The 16703-nt window shown below is 44.4% G+C and overlaps 1 protein-coding gene and 1 non-coding gene across 2 annotated transcripts in view; one reads left to right on the top strand and one right to left on the bottom strand.

Moving 5' to 3' along the window:
• The window catches only part of LOC123052167 (histone deacetylase 5), a 9328-nt gene extending 4886 nt beyond the window's left edge, over window positions 1-4442 (top strand). Inside the window, exons 8-12 of the mRNA XM_044475274.1 lie at window positions 590-1006; window positions 2334-2527; window positions 2639-2795; window positions 3820-3884; window positions 4004-4442. Coding sequence (XP_044331209.1) covers window positions 590-1006; window positions 2334-2527; window positions 2639-2795; window positions 3820-3884; window positions 4004-4169 — 999 coding nt within the window. The 3' untranslated portion in view covers window positions 4170-4442. The remainder of the gene's footprint in view (window positions 1-589; window positions 1007-2333; window positions 2528-2638; window positions 2796-3819; window positions 3885-4003) is intronic.
• Window positions 4443-5081: 639 nt separating this feature from the next.
• Window positions 5082-5155, bottom strand: TRNAN-GUU (transfer RNA asparagine (anticodon GUU)). Its single transcript has one exon. It is a non-coding gene; the product is annotated as a tRNA-Asn (tRNA).
• Between the last annotated feature and the right edge of the window lie 11548 nt (window positions 5156-16703).

Genomic DNA, 16703 nt, shown 5'->3' with positions numbered 1-16703 from the left:
ATAATGTACCTTTGAGGAGTGCACCGTCATATATCGAGGTAAATTTCATCTTTCTGATTTTTTTCTTGGTGACTTTGTGTTGGGACTTGCTTGGTTAACCTCCGACTAATGGATTGTGCATTTGTGCTATTCTGTACAAGATGTGGATCGCCTCGTTCCAGATCTACTTGCTGGGAAATTTGACACCCTCTTCTCTTACTTTCTACAGACATGCCATATCAATAATTGCAGTTTTCAAACCACATTCTTAATGGATAATTTTTTTTTGTTCCAGGTTTTAAATGAAGTACCAAATCTAGCCCAATTCCTTAGATGAATGCATGTTCATGAGTTATGTGGAATGATGCTCAGTTGATAGGCTATTTCCATATTATCCGCAGGCCACCCATACTTGATGAACTTTTTTTTTCTCATTGTGATAAATGCTTCATGTATATGTTTTAAGGTGCCTATCAAGTCTTAACTCTTGCAAAAGCACATACAGAGTTATACAGCTCAACTGTATCTAAACTGTGCATCTTTAATTATCTCGTGTCAATAGTTTGGTTTACCATTTATGTCTCTTGATGCTTGGAGGCGTACTGCATAGCTGGGACGAATAGTAGAGAGTATTAACCCAATGGTGGAGCCCTTGAATAATTCCTCTTTCTTGTTTTCCCCTTTGGGGAATGAACAGCCATACGCATCCTCTGGTTCTGAGTCTGATGTTGAAGATGTTAGTGAGCTTCCTGATGCTATTTCATCTGTCAATGTTACTCAAGTTGTTGATGATGTTTTAAGTAAACACATCACAATGTTGAAACTTGACGAAGATAACCTTGCGACGAAGAACACCTCAAGTGATTCAGTTCAAGCACAAGACGACGGACCTGTTGTGGCGTCTACAAGAATATATGATCTACCATTTACTTGGAGATCAGCATTGTCAAAAGTTTATGTTTGGTATGCCAGCTTTGGTTCAAACATGTGGAAACCAAGGTTCTTGTGCTACATTGAAGGGGGGAAGGTAAAGTTGAAAACACGTTGTCTTTTTATATCTTGCAAGGAACATTAGGTTCCTGTATTGGAGTTTTGTAGCCTGTCGCTGCATTCATCACATCGTTGATTTCTCGGGGAGATTTCATTTGGTACACGCCTTCAGAAAAATAGTTTACGGAACTCAAATCATTCACAGAGGGTACTTTTTACCTCTCGCACAAATTGGGAAAACATATTTCTCGACTGCGTACATTAGCCTGCTATGGGTCAATATATTAATTCAATTGGAGAAGTTGCTGCCCAGAACGATGGCAGCTCACGCTTGCTCCACAACGGTCGAACAAACCTTCTCTACCCCATGGCTCTTCATCCCTTCGTCGCTGCTCCTCTTAGTTGGTTTGGTCTAGCAATGTGTGAATCACAGTCGTTGACCTGAGGATAGGTGTCTATGAATGGAAAGCTTCACGACCATTGGCTGTAGCAATGTCGGAAGAGATTGAACTGGCTGCAGCTCCTTTATCTTCACTCTGTCCTCTAGCGTACGAGGGAGATTTTGCGGGGAGCAAGCTGTGGTGGAAGGAGATGCAGATGGGGGGAGACTTGTGTGAGATCAATGAGACCGATTTTTTTGAAACAAATCTACATGTTCAAACATTCTCAAAAAAATTGTAGACACACATCAATGGTTGACGTTCAACCTCAAAAAATTTCAGCTCCTAATTCGACCTACATTAATAGAAATAAAAAAGACAAAATTGGACGTGAATAGTGTCAAAGTACTATTCACCCAAAGCTTCCACTATTCACATTCGAATTTGTCTTTTTTGAATCTAGAAATGTACATTGAGTTTTGAGCTGATTTTTTCCGGAGTTGTAGACATATACCCCACATGGATGTTGTCAAATAATTTCAGTTTTTTTCGAAATTTCTAAATGTGAATTTTTGTGGTTGATCTCACGATCTCACCTAATGTGAGATCTCATACAAGTCTCCCCTGATGCAGATGGGATGAGATGGGGTTGGCCGGTTGGGCCTGGAGGTGGGCTGTGTGTGTTGGGCCATGCTGAATATCCAACCACGTGAAATAGGCTACATTACCCTTTATGACTTAGTGTCTTGTTCTAATCCTCACTATTGACCCACATGGAATTTATAAAGTTCTCTAAAAAGGTCTATACCGAAGGAACTCTTTCCAGGGGTATGTTGACCTTCAGGAAGCATTTTTAGTGCTTTCTGCAAATGTAAAATGCATAAGTGCCTTCTTATTATGATCTTTAGAATTACTAATACAATATTCCCCTTCGTGAAAGATTGTTTTGCGTGAAAGATTGCTATTCATCTTGATCTCTGACAGGTTGATGGTATGAGTATATCATGCTTTGGTTCACATGACACAAGCCCACCAAGAGGTACCATGTGGAAGACTGTGCCTCATAGATTGTTTTTTGGGAGATCTTCTACCCCTTGCTGGGGTACCGGTGGTGTTGCTTTCCTCAACCCTGAGATAAACTACAATGATGAGTCATATGTCTGCATGTACAAAATAACGTACGTATATTCTAACCACATCTACATTGTATTGATCCTTGATTCAGGGCTGAGTGGAACCTGATCTTTTGTCAGCGGTCTGATATCATCATAAAATTTCCTTTTTTACAGGCTTGAGCAGTTCAATGATGTATTGTTTCAAGAGAACAGGTTAGTGAAGGATAACAGCGAAGATGGAAAACTTGAGTCTCCCAGCTCTCCTTTGATTGGCTTGTCCGAAATAGAGTCTGTCTCTTCAAACAAAGCTCTTCATCTTGAACCTATCAAGGTTTGATTTGCTACTTTCCATATCAAGCGTACACTTATCCTTCGCATACAGTTTACCATATGCCTATAAATGAGAATAGTTAATATCGCATCATTGATAGAAAATGCTCTTAAGGGTGACTGCTCTTCCGGCAGCACTTTGATAAAGGACACAACCAACCTCTTTCATGGCCATCACTGGCAGAATCTCACTCTTACTAGATGAAGGCTAATGCCTGCTGTTAAAAGGGTATCCTTTTGTAAGGAAATGCCATGGCCTGCCTCTTTGGTCTGTAAAGGTTCATCCGAACTTAGACTTTATAAGTGCCTGTATTACCTGGGACCTGATGTCTAGTCGAGCATTTTTTGACAAATCTGGCCCCTTTGAGCAACTTCAGACACGTCTGGCCCCAGGGCAAAACAATTCCGGAATCTGGCCCCTGGGGTCGGCGCCACGCCACATGCCGCCGAACATGTACATCTCGGCGCCGAACTAAGTGGCGCCGAGGTGTACAGGTTCGTCGCCATGTGGTGTGGCGCCAAGCAAATCTGTCTCTAGGGTTTCTGTTGGGCTCACCAGTGGTCGGTGCCGAACATGTACATCTTGGCACCACTTAGTTTGGTGCTGAGGTGTACATATTCGGTGCCATGTTGTGCGGTGCCGACCCCAGGGGCCAGATTCCGGAATAGTTTTGCCTGGAGGCCAGATGTGCCTGAAGTTGCTCAAAGGGGCCAGATTTGTCAAAAAATACTCTAGTCGAGGTTGCAGTTTGGAATGTTATCTTGGGTTTGAAGCTCTTTAAAACATCATTATAGCAGTTAAATAAGGTCATCACATTACAAACTAAAAATGTTAAATTAACACCCCCCCTCTCAATAATAATGGAGCACATTTCTAATGCCTCATCCATGGGCATATACTGACAATAATTTTGTAAATAAATCTGACACTAATGATGTTTTCGTTTCAGTCAATTATTTCTGCAACTTATTAGTTTCATAAATTCTGGAATATTGTTCATGTTCGATATACAAATTTGCTGCAGGATAGCTGGTACTCCAATGTACTTCACCTTGGAGAGGAGGACGGCCTTCCAATCTTAACTATGACGTAAGTTCCAGTCTTCACTTAGCAATTTCTTTTAGATACTATATTCGACACACTACTTGAAGGGAAGCTCCCAATGAAATTGTCTTTCATGGAGTGTGAAACTGTTTGTTTCCCTGCAGATGCCCCTCAACTGCTGTTGCGCAGCACAAATCCGGCGAGCTGCCATTAGCTCCTCCATCTGAGACCTACTCCGCCACTCTGATCAAGGGACTCGTGGAAGGGAAGCAGCTGGACGCCAACGAGGCTGCCAACTACATCTCCTCTGCTGCCGCAAGAAGCCTGTGAACTTGTGGAGGCTGCTTCGCCGTGTGTTGTGTACAGCCAGTGGGAAGGAAGGAATTAAGGGATTGTGCGTAGTAGGCATGTAAAAATGTAGTTTGATTCGGAACCAGGGGAGCCGTAGAGGCCTCATTTTGTGCCACCATTGGATCTGACTATGTTCATCAGTAGGATCGTTTGGAGTTTGCACTGGTTTGACGACTATTCTCATCAGAATATTAAATGTATGAACTAGTTTGAGTAGCACAGAACCCAACTTGGGACTGAGTTGCCCCTGCAGTTGTTTTTCCAGTGTTATGTTGTGGCTGTTGCTTGGGGTCTCTGACGCAGAAACTCACACGTACATGCACTTGGACGGTACAGAACCTGGTTTTGATACCTGCTGCCTGCCCTTCCAAGGTTATGTGTACATATACGGAAGTCAAAGAGTGCATATGCCCATATGCATGATAGGTGCCCGCTGCCTGCCCTTTTCCAAAGATCATGTATATGCACAGAGTGCCATATGCGTACACGTAAATTAGGATTCTCCCATGTTTTTTTATTGACGGTACATGACGATACTCCCATGTTACTTCCGAACACATATCCATACACGTAATTTAGGATTCTCCCATGTTACTTTCGAATACATATGCATACACGTAATTTAGGATTCTCCGTTGTTTTCTTCTTGACGGTACATGACAATACTCCCATGTTACTTTTGAATACATTTTACAGCCTCTGCCGCGCACAGCAGAGGGATGAGATCTGGTTGAAACCGCGTGGTTAGTTTGTTTGATCAAAAGGTGCCGATGCCATCATTTTTAAAAAAGAATAAAAGTACCGAGGCCATATAACATGTGTAGTTTGGAATTACAAATTAATTTAAACAAAAGAGACCAAAAATGGTACGAAAAATGAAATAAAAATAAGCGCTAGAAGGAGGGCTCGAACCTCCGACCTTGTGGTTAACAGCCACACGCTCTAGCCATCTGAGCTATTCCAGCTTAGTGCTAGTATTGCTACAGTTAGCTATATCATCTATGATACATCATGTGACATCCACTCAACCACCGCCGAGACACCGACCCACCTGAAAAGCCATCTATTATGCTATTTTATTTAGTATATACTAATACAACTCCATGCATGAATGTTTGTTAGAAGTTCCAAGAAAGGCTTAAAGAATAATCCTACCTATCAAATTCATGTTCAACAACATTTTCATACATCACATGAAATCTAGATCATAAAAACTAAAAACTATACACGTAGAATAAGTTCCTCGCGAAAAATATTATACTTTTATAAAGGATGTTGGAGTACCCGCCTTCTGGGGCTTCGCCGGCGAGAGTGCTCTCCACGCAGTCCATTGGCGCGGCATGGAGGCCTCTCGGGGGCTCTCTTCACTCCCCGATATGCCCGGACAGCGCGCATCCGAGCGACCCGGTTTCGATTGCCAGCCCGCGCATTCCCGCGCGCGATGGGAAGGCCAGACCCGTGTGTTGGCGTCGCTCGCCCCGTGCCGCCTTCTGGTAGCCTCCGCGGGTGAGTAGGGCCTCTGCGCCGTCCGTTTCGCACGTTCATAGTGTCGCTACCTCATGCGGGCTTTACGCGCCGTCTGATCTGCCCATACGGCACGCAACCGAGTTGTTTGCCTTGGGGGGTCCATGATGGTGGACCAAGGTCTCTGTCGAGGTCACCTTTTTGTGGTGGTTTTCGATGCGCCCGTGTGCGAGGCCTCTCACGCCGTCCCCGTGACGAGACAGCCGGACTAGCCTGTCAGCGTCGCTCACCCCATGCCGGGATGGTTGGCTCCCGCATGAGCGCATGCCCTGGTGCGGCGCGTGCTGGGTGGTTGGAGAGGGCCATACATCCTACCAAGGGTCGCAATGTCGGCCGAGTGGTCGTCAACGTTCTGTGGGTACAACTGATATGCACATGTATTATACTAACAAAATTCCGCATGCGTCTGACCCATGTGGGCCGTTTTGGTGGAAGGACTTAATGTGTTTAGCTGATATCCACAGGGGAGTGACTGCTGTCAAGGTGGCTACTGGTGATTCGGTGCTATTCTAGAAGGACTTATGGAGTATTGAAATCCTATGTGCCTCACACCCTAGAGCATTCTCCTTGCAGTCAACGAGGATATGTAAGTCAGAAACCTGCTATTGTCAAGTGCACTTGGACAAGTGTTCCACCTGCCGCTGTCCGTGGAGGCCAGGGAGTAAATGAGGGACTTACATAGAGTCACTGCCCATTTTGATCGCTCATCTGAACTCAATGACACTTGGTGCCGTGTCTGGGGTGGGAAGGAGTTTAAGGCAAGTAAATTTTATGCTCACTGCTTCAGTGAAATGCAGGTAGAGGCCTTCGTTTGGATTTGGAAATCAAAATGCACTTCATAGTGGAAATTATTCCTTTGGTTATTGTTGTATGATAGGCTCAATACCAAAAATATGTTGAAACAAAGGCAATACATAACTGAGAATAATGATTACAGTTGTTTGCTCTTTCAACACCCCCCCCAGAAGAGACACTATCACACCTTTTCTTCAAGTGTCCTTTTAGTGTGGAATGTTGGAGAGCCCTAGGCATCGAGTGGCTGGCCACAGATTGTAGGCTGAGATTAATCCATGTTGCGAAGGTTGGTTGAACAAACCTATGTTTGTGGAGGTCTTTACAATAGCGGTGTGGGGATATGGAAGGAGCGCAACGAAAAATTGTTCAGGGGGATACCCCCAACTCAGGGCTCTTGGATGTCTAGGTTCAAGAGATATTTTGCTTTGCTAGCTCATAGGGTTAACCAAACTCTAGAGCCTTTCATCTCTAATTTTGTTCAAAGCTTGTAGGCCTCTGTCCACTTTTCTCTTGTTAGTTTTAGAGAACCCCCTCCCCCCTTCTCTATGTAAATACATGTATTTGTAGCCCTCCCTTTTCTCATTGAGTTCTTAATTTAAAGTCAGTGGGCGCCTTTCCCACTGTCAGCGAGGTTTAAAAAAACGTCGGGCCAATTGGCCAGGGGTGGTGAGTGAAGGAAATATGCCCTAGAGGCAATAATAAAGTTGTTATTTATATTTCCTTATATCATAACAAATGTTTATTATTCATGCTAGAATTGTATTAACCGAAAACTTAGTACATGTGTGAATACATAGACAAACAGAGTGTCACTAGTATGCCTCTACTTGACTAGCTCGTTAATCAAAGATGGTTAAGTTTCCTAGCCGTAGACATGAGTTGTCATTTGATGAATGGGATCACATATTAGAGAATGATGTGATTGACTTGACCCATTCCGTTAGCTTAGCACTTGATCGTTTAGTTTGTTGCTATTGCTTTCTTCATGACTTATACATGTTCCTATGACTATGAGATTATGCAACTCCCGAATACCGGAGGAACACTTTGTGTGATATCAAACGTCACAACGTAACTGGGTGATTATAAAGATGCTCTACAGGTGTCTCCGATGGTGTTTGTTGAGTTGGCATAGATCAAGATTAGGATTTGTCACTCTGATTGTCGGAGAGGTATGTCTGGGCCCTCTCGGTAATGCACATCACTATAGGCCTTGCAAGCAATGTGATTAATGAGTTAGTTGCGGGATGATGCATTACGGAAACGAGTAAAGAGACTTGCCGGCAACGAGATTGAACTAGGTATTGAGATACCGACGATCGAATCTCGGGCAAGTAACATACCGATGACAAAGGGAACAACGTATGTTGAGATGCGGTTTGACCGATAAAGATCTTCGTAGAATATGTAGGAACCAATATGAGAATCCAGGTTCCGCTATTGGTTACTGACCGGAGACGAGTCTCGGTCATGTCTACATAGTTCTCGAACCCGTAGGGTTCGCACGCTTAACGTTCGGTGACGACCGGTATTATGAGTTTATGTGTTTTGATGAACCGAAGGTTGTTAAGAGTCCCGGATGTGACCACAGACATGATGAGGAGTATCGAAATGGTCAAGACATAAAGATTGATATATTGGACGACTATATTCGGACACCGGAAGAGTTCTGGGAAGTTTCGGTTAAAACGGAGTGCCGGAGGGTTAACGGAACCCCCCCGGGGAACTAATGGACCACATGGGCCTTAGTGGAGATAGAGGGGCGGCTAGGGCAGGCCGCGCGCCCCCTCCCCCTTGGGTCCGAATTGGACTAGGGAAGGGGGGGCGGCGCCCCCCTTTTCCTTCTCCCTCTCCTCCTTCCTTCCCCCTCCTAGTAGGACTAGGAAAGGAGGAATCCTACTCCTACTAGGAGGAGGATTCCTCCCCTCCTTGGCGCGTCCCAAGGGCCGGCCGGCCTCACCCCTTGCTCCTTTATATACGGGGGCAGGGGGCACCCTAGAACACACAAGTTGATTGTTTAGCCGTGTGCGGTGCCCCCTCCACAGATTTCCACCTCGGTCATATCGTTGCAGCGGTTAGGCGAAGCCGTGCGTCGGTAACTTCATCATCACCGTCATCAGGCCGTCGTGCTGACGAAGCTCTCCCTCGACACTCAGCTGGATCTAGAGTTCGTGGGACGTCACCGAGCTGAACGTGTGCAGATCGCGGAGGTGCCGTACTTTCGGTACTAGGATCGGTCGGATCGTGAAGATGTACGACTACATCAACCGCGGTCATAACGCTTCTGCTTTCGGTCTACGAGGGTACGTGGACAACACTCTCCCCGCTCGTTGCTATGCTTCTCCTAGATAGATCTTGCATGATCATAGGTAATTTTTTTGAAATACTATGTTCCCCAACAGTGGCATCCGAGCCAGGTCTATGCGTAGATGTTATATGCACGAGTAGAACACAAAGAGTTGTGGGCGATAATAGTCATACTACTTACCAGCATGTCATACTTTGATTCGGCGGTATTGTTGGATGAAGCAGCCCGGACCGACATTACGCGTACGCTTACGCGAGACTGGTTCTACCGACGTGCTTTGCACACAGGTGGCTAGAGGGTGTCAGTTTCTCCAACTTTAGTTGAATCAAGTGTGGCTACACCCGGTCCTTGTTGAAGGTTAAAACAGCACACTTGACGAAAAATCGTTGTGGTTTTTGATGCGTAGGTAAGAACGGTTCTTGCTAAGCCTGTAGCAGCCACGTAAAACTTGCAACAACAAAGTAGAGGACGTCTAACTTGTTTTTGCAGGGCTTGTTGTGATGTGATATGGTCAAGACATGATGCTATATTTTGTTGTATGAGATGATCATGTTTTTTTAAAGTTATCGGCAACTGGCAGGAGCCTTATGGTTGTCTCTTTATTGCATAAGATGCAAGCGCCACATAATTGCTTTATTTTATCGCTATGCGATAGCAATAGTTGCAAGAGCAATAGTTGGCGAGACGACCATGTGACGACACATTGATAAAGATCAAGATGATGGAGATCATGGTGTCATGCCGGTAACGATGGAGATCATGACGGTACTTTGAAGATGGAGATCAAAGGCACAAGATGATGATGGCCATATCATGTCACATATTTTGATTGCATGTGATGTTTATCTTTTATGCATATTATTTTGCTTAGTACGACGGTAGCTTTATAAGATGATCCCTTACTAAAATTTCAAGGTATAAGTGTTCTCCCTAAGTATGAACCGTTGCGAAAGTTCTTCGTGCTGAGACACCACGTGATGATCGGGTCTGATAAGCTCTATGTTCACATACAACGGGTGCAAGCTAGTTTTGCACACGCAGAATACTCGGGTTAAACTTGACGAGCCTAGCATATGCAGATATGGCCTCGGAACACTGAGACCAAAAGGTCGAGCGCGAATCATATTGATGTTCACCATTGAAAACTACTCCATCTCACGTGATGATCGGACATGGTTTAGTTGATGTGGATCACGTGATCATTTAGATGACTAGAGGGATGTCTATCCAAGTGGGAGTTCTTAAGTAATATGATTAATTGAACTTTAATTTATCATGAACTTAGTCCTGATAGTTTTTGCATATCTATGTTGTAGATCAATAGCTCGCAATGTAGCTCCCCGTTTATTTTTGATATGTTCCTAGAGAAAAATTATGTTGAAAGATGATAGTAGCAATGATGCGGACTGGGTCCGTGATCTAAGGATTATCGTCATTGCTGCACAGAAGAATTATGTCCTTGATGCACCGCTAGGTGACAGACCTATTGCAGGAGCAGATGCAGACGTTATGAACGTTTGCCAAAGCTCGGTATGATGACTACTTAATAGTTTAGTGCACCATGCTTTACGGCTTACAACCAGGACTTCAAAAACGTTTTGAACGCCACAGAGCATATAAGATGTTCTAAGAGTTGAAATTGGTATTTCATACTCATGCCCGTGTCGAGAGGTATGAGACCTCTGACAGTACTTTGCCTACAAGATGGAGGAGAATAGCTCAACCAGTGAGCATGTGCTCAGATTGTCTGGGTACTACAATTGCTTGAATCAAGTGGGAGTTAATCTTCCAGATAAGATAGTAATTGACAAAGTTCTCTAGTCACTACCACCAAGTTACTAGAACTTAGTGATGAACTATAATATGCAAGGGATGACGAAAGTAATTCCCAAGCTCTTCGCGATGCTGAAATCGGCGAAGGTAGAAATCAAGAAATAGCATCAAGTGTTGATGGTTAACAAGACCACTAGTTTCAAGAAAAGGGCAAAGGGAAAGAAAGAGGAACTTCAAAGAAGAATAGCAAGCAAGTTGCTGCTCCCATGAAGAAGCTCAAAGCTAGACCCAAGCCTGGAACTAAGTGCTTCTACTGCAAAGGAAATGGTCACTGGAAGTGGAACTGCCCTAGATACTTGGCGGATAAGAAGGATGGCAAAGTGAACAAAAGTATATTTGATATACATGTTATTGATGTGTACTTTACTAGTGTTTCTAGTTGCAGAATGAACACAGACTAGTTATGGGCGAAGTGACGATGTGTGTTGGAAATGATTCCAAGGTTGATAAGATCACCATCGCACACTCCCTCTACCTTCAAGATTAGTGTTGGACCAAAATAAATGTTCTTTGGTGTTTGCGTTGAGCATGAATATGATTGGATCATGTTTATTGCAATACAGTTATTCATTTAAGTCAAAGAATAATTGTTGTTCTGTTTATAAGAATAAAAGCTTCTATGGTCATACACTTAATATAAATGGTTTATTGAATCTCGATCGTAATGATACACATATTCATAATATTGATGCCAAAAGATGCAAAGTTGATAATGATAGTGCAACTGCCGTTTAGGTCATATTGGTGTAAAGCGCATGAAGAAACTCCATGCTGATGGGCTTTTGGAATCACTTGATGCTTGCGAACCATGCCTCATGGGCAAGATGACTTAGACTCCGTTCTCCGGAACAATGGAGCGAGCAACTAACTTATTGGAAATAATACATACTGATGTATGCGGTCCGATGAGTGTTGAGGCTCGCGGCGGGTATCGTTATTTTCTGACCTTCACAGATGATCTAAGCAGATATGGGTATATCTACTTGATGAAACATAAGTCTGAAACATTTGAAAAGTTCAAAGAATTTCAGAGTGAAGTGGAAAATCACCATAACAGGAAATAAAGTTTCTACGATCTGATCGTGGAGACGAATATTTGAGTTACGATTTTGGTCTTCATTTGAAACAAAGTGGAACAGTTTGGCAACTCACGCCACCTGAACCACCACAGCGTAATGGTGTGTCCGAACGTCATAACCGTACTTTATTAGATATGGTGCGATCTATGATGTCTCTTACCGATTTATCACTATCGTTTTGGGGTTATGCATTAGAGACAACTGCATTCACATTAAATAGGGCACCATCTAAATCCGTTGAGACGACACCATGTGAAATGTGGTGTGGCAAGAAACCCAAGTTGTCGTTTCTTAACGTTTGGGGCTGCGATGCTTATGTGCTTCAACCTGATAATCTCGAACCCAAATCGGAGAAGTGTGTCTTCATAGGATACCCAAAAGAAACTGTTGGGTACACCTTCTATCACAGATCCGAAAGGCAAGATCTTTGTTGCTAAGCATGGATCCTTTCTAGAGAAGGAGTTTCTCTCGAAAGAAGTGAGTGGGAGGAAAGTAGAACTTGATGAGGTAATTGTACCTTCTCTCGAATTGGAAAGTAGCTCATCACTGAAACCGGTTCCAGTGATGCCTACATCAATTAGTGAGGAAGTTAATGATGATGATCATGAAACTTCAGACCAAGTTACTACCAAACCTCGTAGGTCAACCAGAGTACGATCCGCACCAGAGTGGTAAGATAATCCTGTTCTGGAAGTCATGTTACTAGACCATGAGTGCCGGAGGGTTACCGGAACCCCCCCGGGGAACTAATGGGCCACATGGGCCTTAGTGGAGAGAGAGCGGGGCGACTAGGCAGGCCGCGCGCCCCCTCCCCCTTGGGTCCGAATTGGACTAGGGAAGGGGGGCGGCGCCCCCCTTTTCCTTCTCCCTCTCCTCCTTCCTTCCCCCTCCTAGTAGGACTAGGAAAAGAGGAATCCTACTCCTACTAGGAGGAGGATTCCTCCCCTCCTTGGCGCACCCCAAGGGCCGGCCAGCCTCCCCCTTGCTCCTTTATATACGGGGGCAGGGGGGCACCCTAGAACACACAAGTTGATTGTTTAGCTGTGTGCGGTGCCCCCCTCCACAGATTTCCACCTCGGTCATATCGTTGCAGCGCTTAGGCGAAGCCCTGCGTCGGTAACTTCATCATCATCGTCATCATGCCGTCGTGCCGACGAAGCTCTCCCTCGACACTCAGCTGAATCTAGAGTTCGTGGGACGTCACCGAGCTGAACGTGTGCATATCGCGGAGGTGTCGTACTTTTGGTACTAGGATCGGTCGGATCGTGAAGATGTACGACTACATCAACCGCGTTGTCATAACGCTTCCGCTTTAGGTCTACGAGGGTACGTGGACAACACTCTCCCCGCTCGTTGCTATGCTTCTCCTAGATAGATCTTGTGTGATCGTAGGATTTTTTTTTTGAAATACTACGTTCCCCAACAGTGACGGCAATAGGACGTGTAGCCAGTGCTATGCCGGGTTAGAGGGCGCGGGCGGGTGGGTGTTCGGTGTGTATGTCGGTTTGTTGTGGTATATAATGTGGGTGGCCTTCTTCTCCCCCGTCTGCCCCTCACACTGCTCTCTTTTGGTTATCATAGGGATTCTTCCAATTTCTTTGTTTTTTGCTTTGCTTGACTTCGGTAGCGGCCAACGAGGCGTTGCCTTTTCACACCTTCTTTTGATGTCAATGATGTTTGAGGCGGGTTGCTCCTTCGCTTTATTTTTGCCCTCTTTCTGGGGTGTTTGTTGCGCTTGGTTTCTTTTGCATGTGTTCTCCTCGCCGACCGTTCTTTTTCTGTACTTGTCTAGGTTGTGGCTCTTCTAGGGGTTATCTATTCTTTGTCTGTGTCTGTTCTTAGGCCCTCGTGTTGTTGTTGGAGGTTTGATGCTTCTACACCATGTTGATCCGATTATCATTTCCCTTCTCCCTTGGAGTTTTCTCCATTCGTGGTTTTCGTCCTGATTGTCCTTGCGTACTTTTTATTTCTTGCATCCTTAATGTTGGTTCTAGCTTCGGGCGCCATTTCAGGATCGGGTGCCTCTTCGTCCTCAAGGTCCTTCCTGACCAAGTATGGTTTCAACACTGTCTAGTCTGCTCTTTGCGGTGCGGAGGTGGTGGCTGAGTGCCACTAGCACGAGCAAGTGCTACTTCTTGAGCTTGCGTTGGTTTTTCCCTTGAAGAGGAAAGGGCGATGCAGCCCAGTAGAAATAAGTATTCCCCTCAGTTAAGGACCAAAGTATCAATCCAGTAGGAGAAAAGCGCAAGTACCCAATAGATGCACCTGCACAAACAATCAAACACTTGCACCCAACGCGATAAAGGGGTTGTCAATTCCTTCACGGTCACTTGAAAAAGTGAGATCTGATAGAGATAGATAAAACTAAATAAAAGATAAAATATTTTTGGATTTTTTGGTTTATAGATCTGAAAATAAAAGATTGCAAAATAGTAGATCGAAAACAAATATGATGGAAAATAGACCCCGGGGCCATAGGTTTCACTAGAGGCTTCTCTCTTGAAGGCAAATAATACGATGGGTGAACAAATTACTGTCGAGCAATTGATAGAAAAGTGCAAAGTTATGACGATATCCAAGGCAATGATTATGCATATAGGCATCACGTCCGTGCCAAGTAGATCGACTCCTGCCTGCATCTACTACTATTACTCCACACATCGACCGCTATCCAGCATGCATCTAGAGTATTAATTCGTAAAGAATGGAGTAACGCCTTAAGTAAGATGACATGATGTAGAATAAACTCAAGCAATATGATGAAAAACCCATCTTTTTATCCTTGATGGCAACAATGCAATACGTGTCTCGCTACCCCTACTTTGTCACTTGGTGAAATCACGCAAGATTAAGCACCTCTCCCATTGCAAGAAAAACCAATCTAGTTGGCCACACCAAACCGATAATTCGAAGAGAAATACAAAGATATCAAATCATGCATAAAAGAATTCAGAAAAGATTCAAATAATATTCATAGATAAGCTGATCATAAATCCACAATTCATCGGATCTCGACAAACACACCGCAAAAGAAGATTACATCGGATAGATCTCCAAGAACATCGAGGAGAATATGGTATTGAGAATCAAAGAGAGAGAAGAAGCCATCTAGCTACTAGCTATGGACCCGTAGGTCTGTGGTAAACTACTCACGCTTCATCGGAAGGGCAATAGGGTTGATGTAGATGCCCTTCGTGATCGAATCCCCCTCCGACAAGATGCCGGAAAAGGCCCCAAGATGGGATCTCACGGGAATAGAAGGTTGCGGCGGTGGAAAAGTATTTTCGTGACTCTCTCTGAGGGTTCTGGAATATATGTGAATATATAGGACGAAGAAGTAGGTTAGAGGAGTCTCGAGGGGGCCCTCCACCCTTGCCTCCGCCTCGTGGCTCTTCTGGCTTGGACTCCAAGTCCTCTGGGTGTCTTCTGGTCCAAGAAAAATCATCGTGAAGTTACATTCCGTTTGGACTCCGTTTGGTATTCCTTTTCTGTGAAACTCAAAAACAAGGAAAAAACAGAAACTGGCACCGGGCTCTAGGTTAATAAGTTAGTCCCAAAAATAATATAAAATAGCATAATAATGCATATAAAACATCCAAAACAGATAATATAATAGCTTGGAACAATAAAAAATTATAGATACGTTGGAGACGTATCAACAAGCACTTGGCATGATCCAATGGTGGGTTTCCCTATCTGGTAGGATGCTCATACCGAGCCACCATGACTGTGGCTGTGTGCTTATAGATATTTCTATGCCATTGTTACTGATGTGCATATGCGTTAATGTGTTTAGGGGTATGTTTACTGATATGGTTGTGCATCTATTGTTTAGTGTGTTTGTGCTTGTTCATGGTCATGTACGAAGCCGAATTTTTTCATGGGTCATTCATAAAACATATTGGTCATAAGTTGCTTAGATTCGTATGTAAGGCAAGCCGTTCTGTGCATACTACTCATAAGTTACTTGGGTTCCTGTATAAGGCAGGCCATTGTGCGCCGCGAGTTCCAAGACACGGTCCACAGAAAAGACCAGGGCTTCGCTCAGAAGCTCATCTGCCAATCAACATGGCTAAGCAGTTGGAACCAGACGACCCAAATGCAATGGCAATTCCACATTTGTGACCCATGGAACACATGTGGCCGTCCAGTCACCAGGGTCACACACAAGTTTGACTATCGTTTCTAGCATCATGGTGTGCCCAACCCTACCGCACACACATGTTATTGACGACCACACATGGGCCTAGGGATCCGATTCGACGACACCGGAGAGCTATGATACATCCATTTTGAATCATACTTTTATGTTGACATTTATTGCATTATGGGATGTTATTACACTTTAGGATACAATTCTTATGCTTTCTCTCTCTCTTATTTTACAAGATTTACATGAGGAGGGTGAATGCCGGGAGCTGAAATTCTGGAAAGGAAAGGAGCAAATATGAGATACCTATTCTGCACAACTCCAAATTTCTTGAAACTTTACGGAGAATTGTTTGGAATATATAAACAATATGTTGGGGAACGTAGCATGCAATTTCAAAAATTTCCTACGATCACGCAAGATCTATCTAGGAGATGCATAACAACAAGAGGGGGAGAGTGTGTCCATGTACCCTCGTAGACCGAAAGCGGAAGTGTTTGACAACGCAGTTGATGTAGTCGAACTTCTTCTCATTCCGACCGATCAAGCACTGAACGTACGACACCTCCGAGTTCTGCACACGTTCAACTCGATGACGTCCCTCGAACTCTTGATCCAGTAGAGGGTCGAGGGAGAGTTCCGTCAGCACGACGGCATGGTGACGGTGATGGTGATGTGATCCGCGTAGGGCTTCGCCTAAGCACTACGATGCTCTGACCGGAGGAGTATGTAAACTGTGGAGGGGGGCACCGCACACGGCTAAGAGAACAATTGTTGTGTCTTTGGGGTGCCCCCTGCCCATGTATATAAAGGAGGGGGGGGGG

This window comes from Triticum aestivum, chromosome 2D (genome assembly GCF_018294505.1).
Source record: "Triticum aestivum cultivar Chinese Spring chromosome 2D, IWGSC CS RefSeq v2.1, whole genome shotgun sequence".
NCBI lineage: Eukaryota > Viridiplantae > Streptophyta > Magnoliopsida > Poales > Poaceae > Triticum > Triticum aestivum.
Note: the sequence above shows the minus strand (reverse complement) of the source record. Positions and strands in the feature narration are given on the sequence as shown.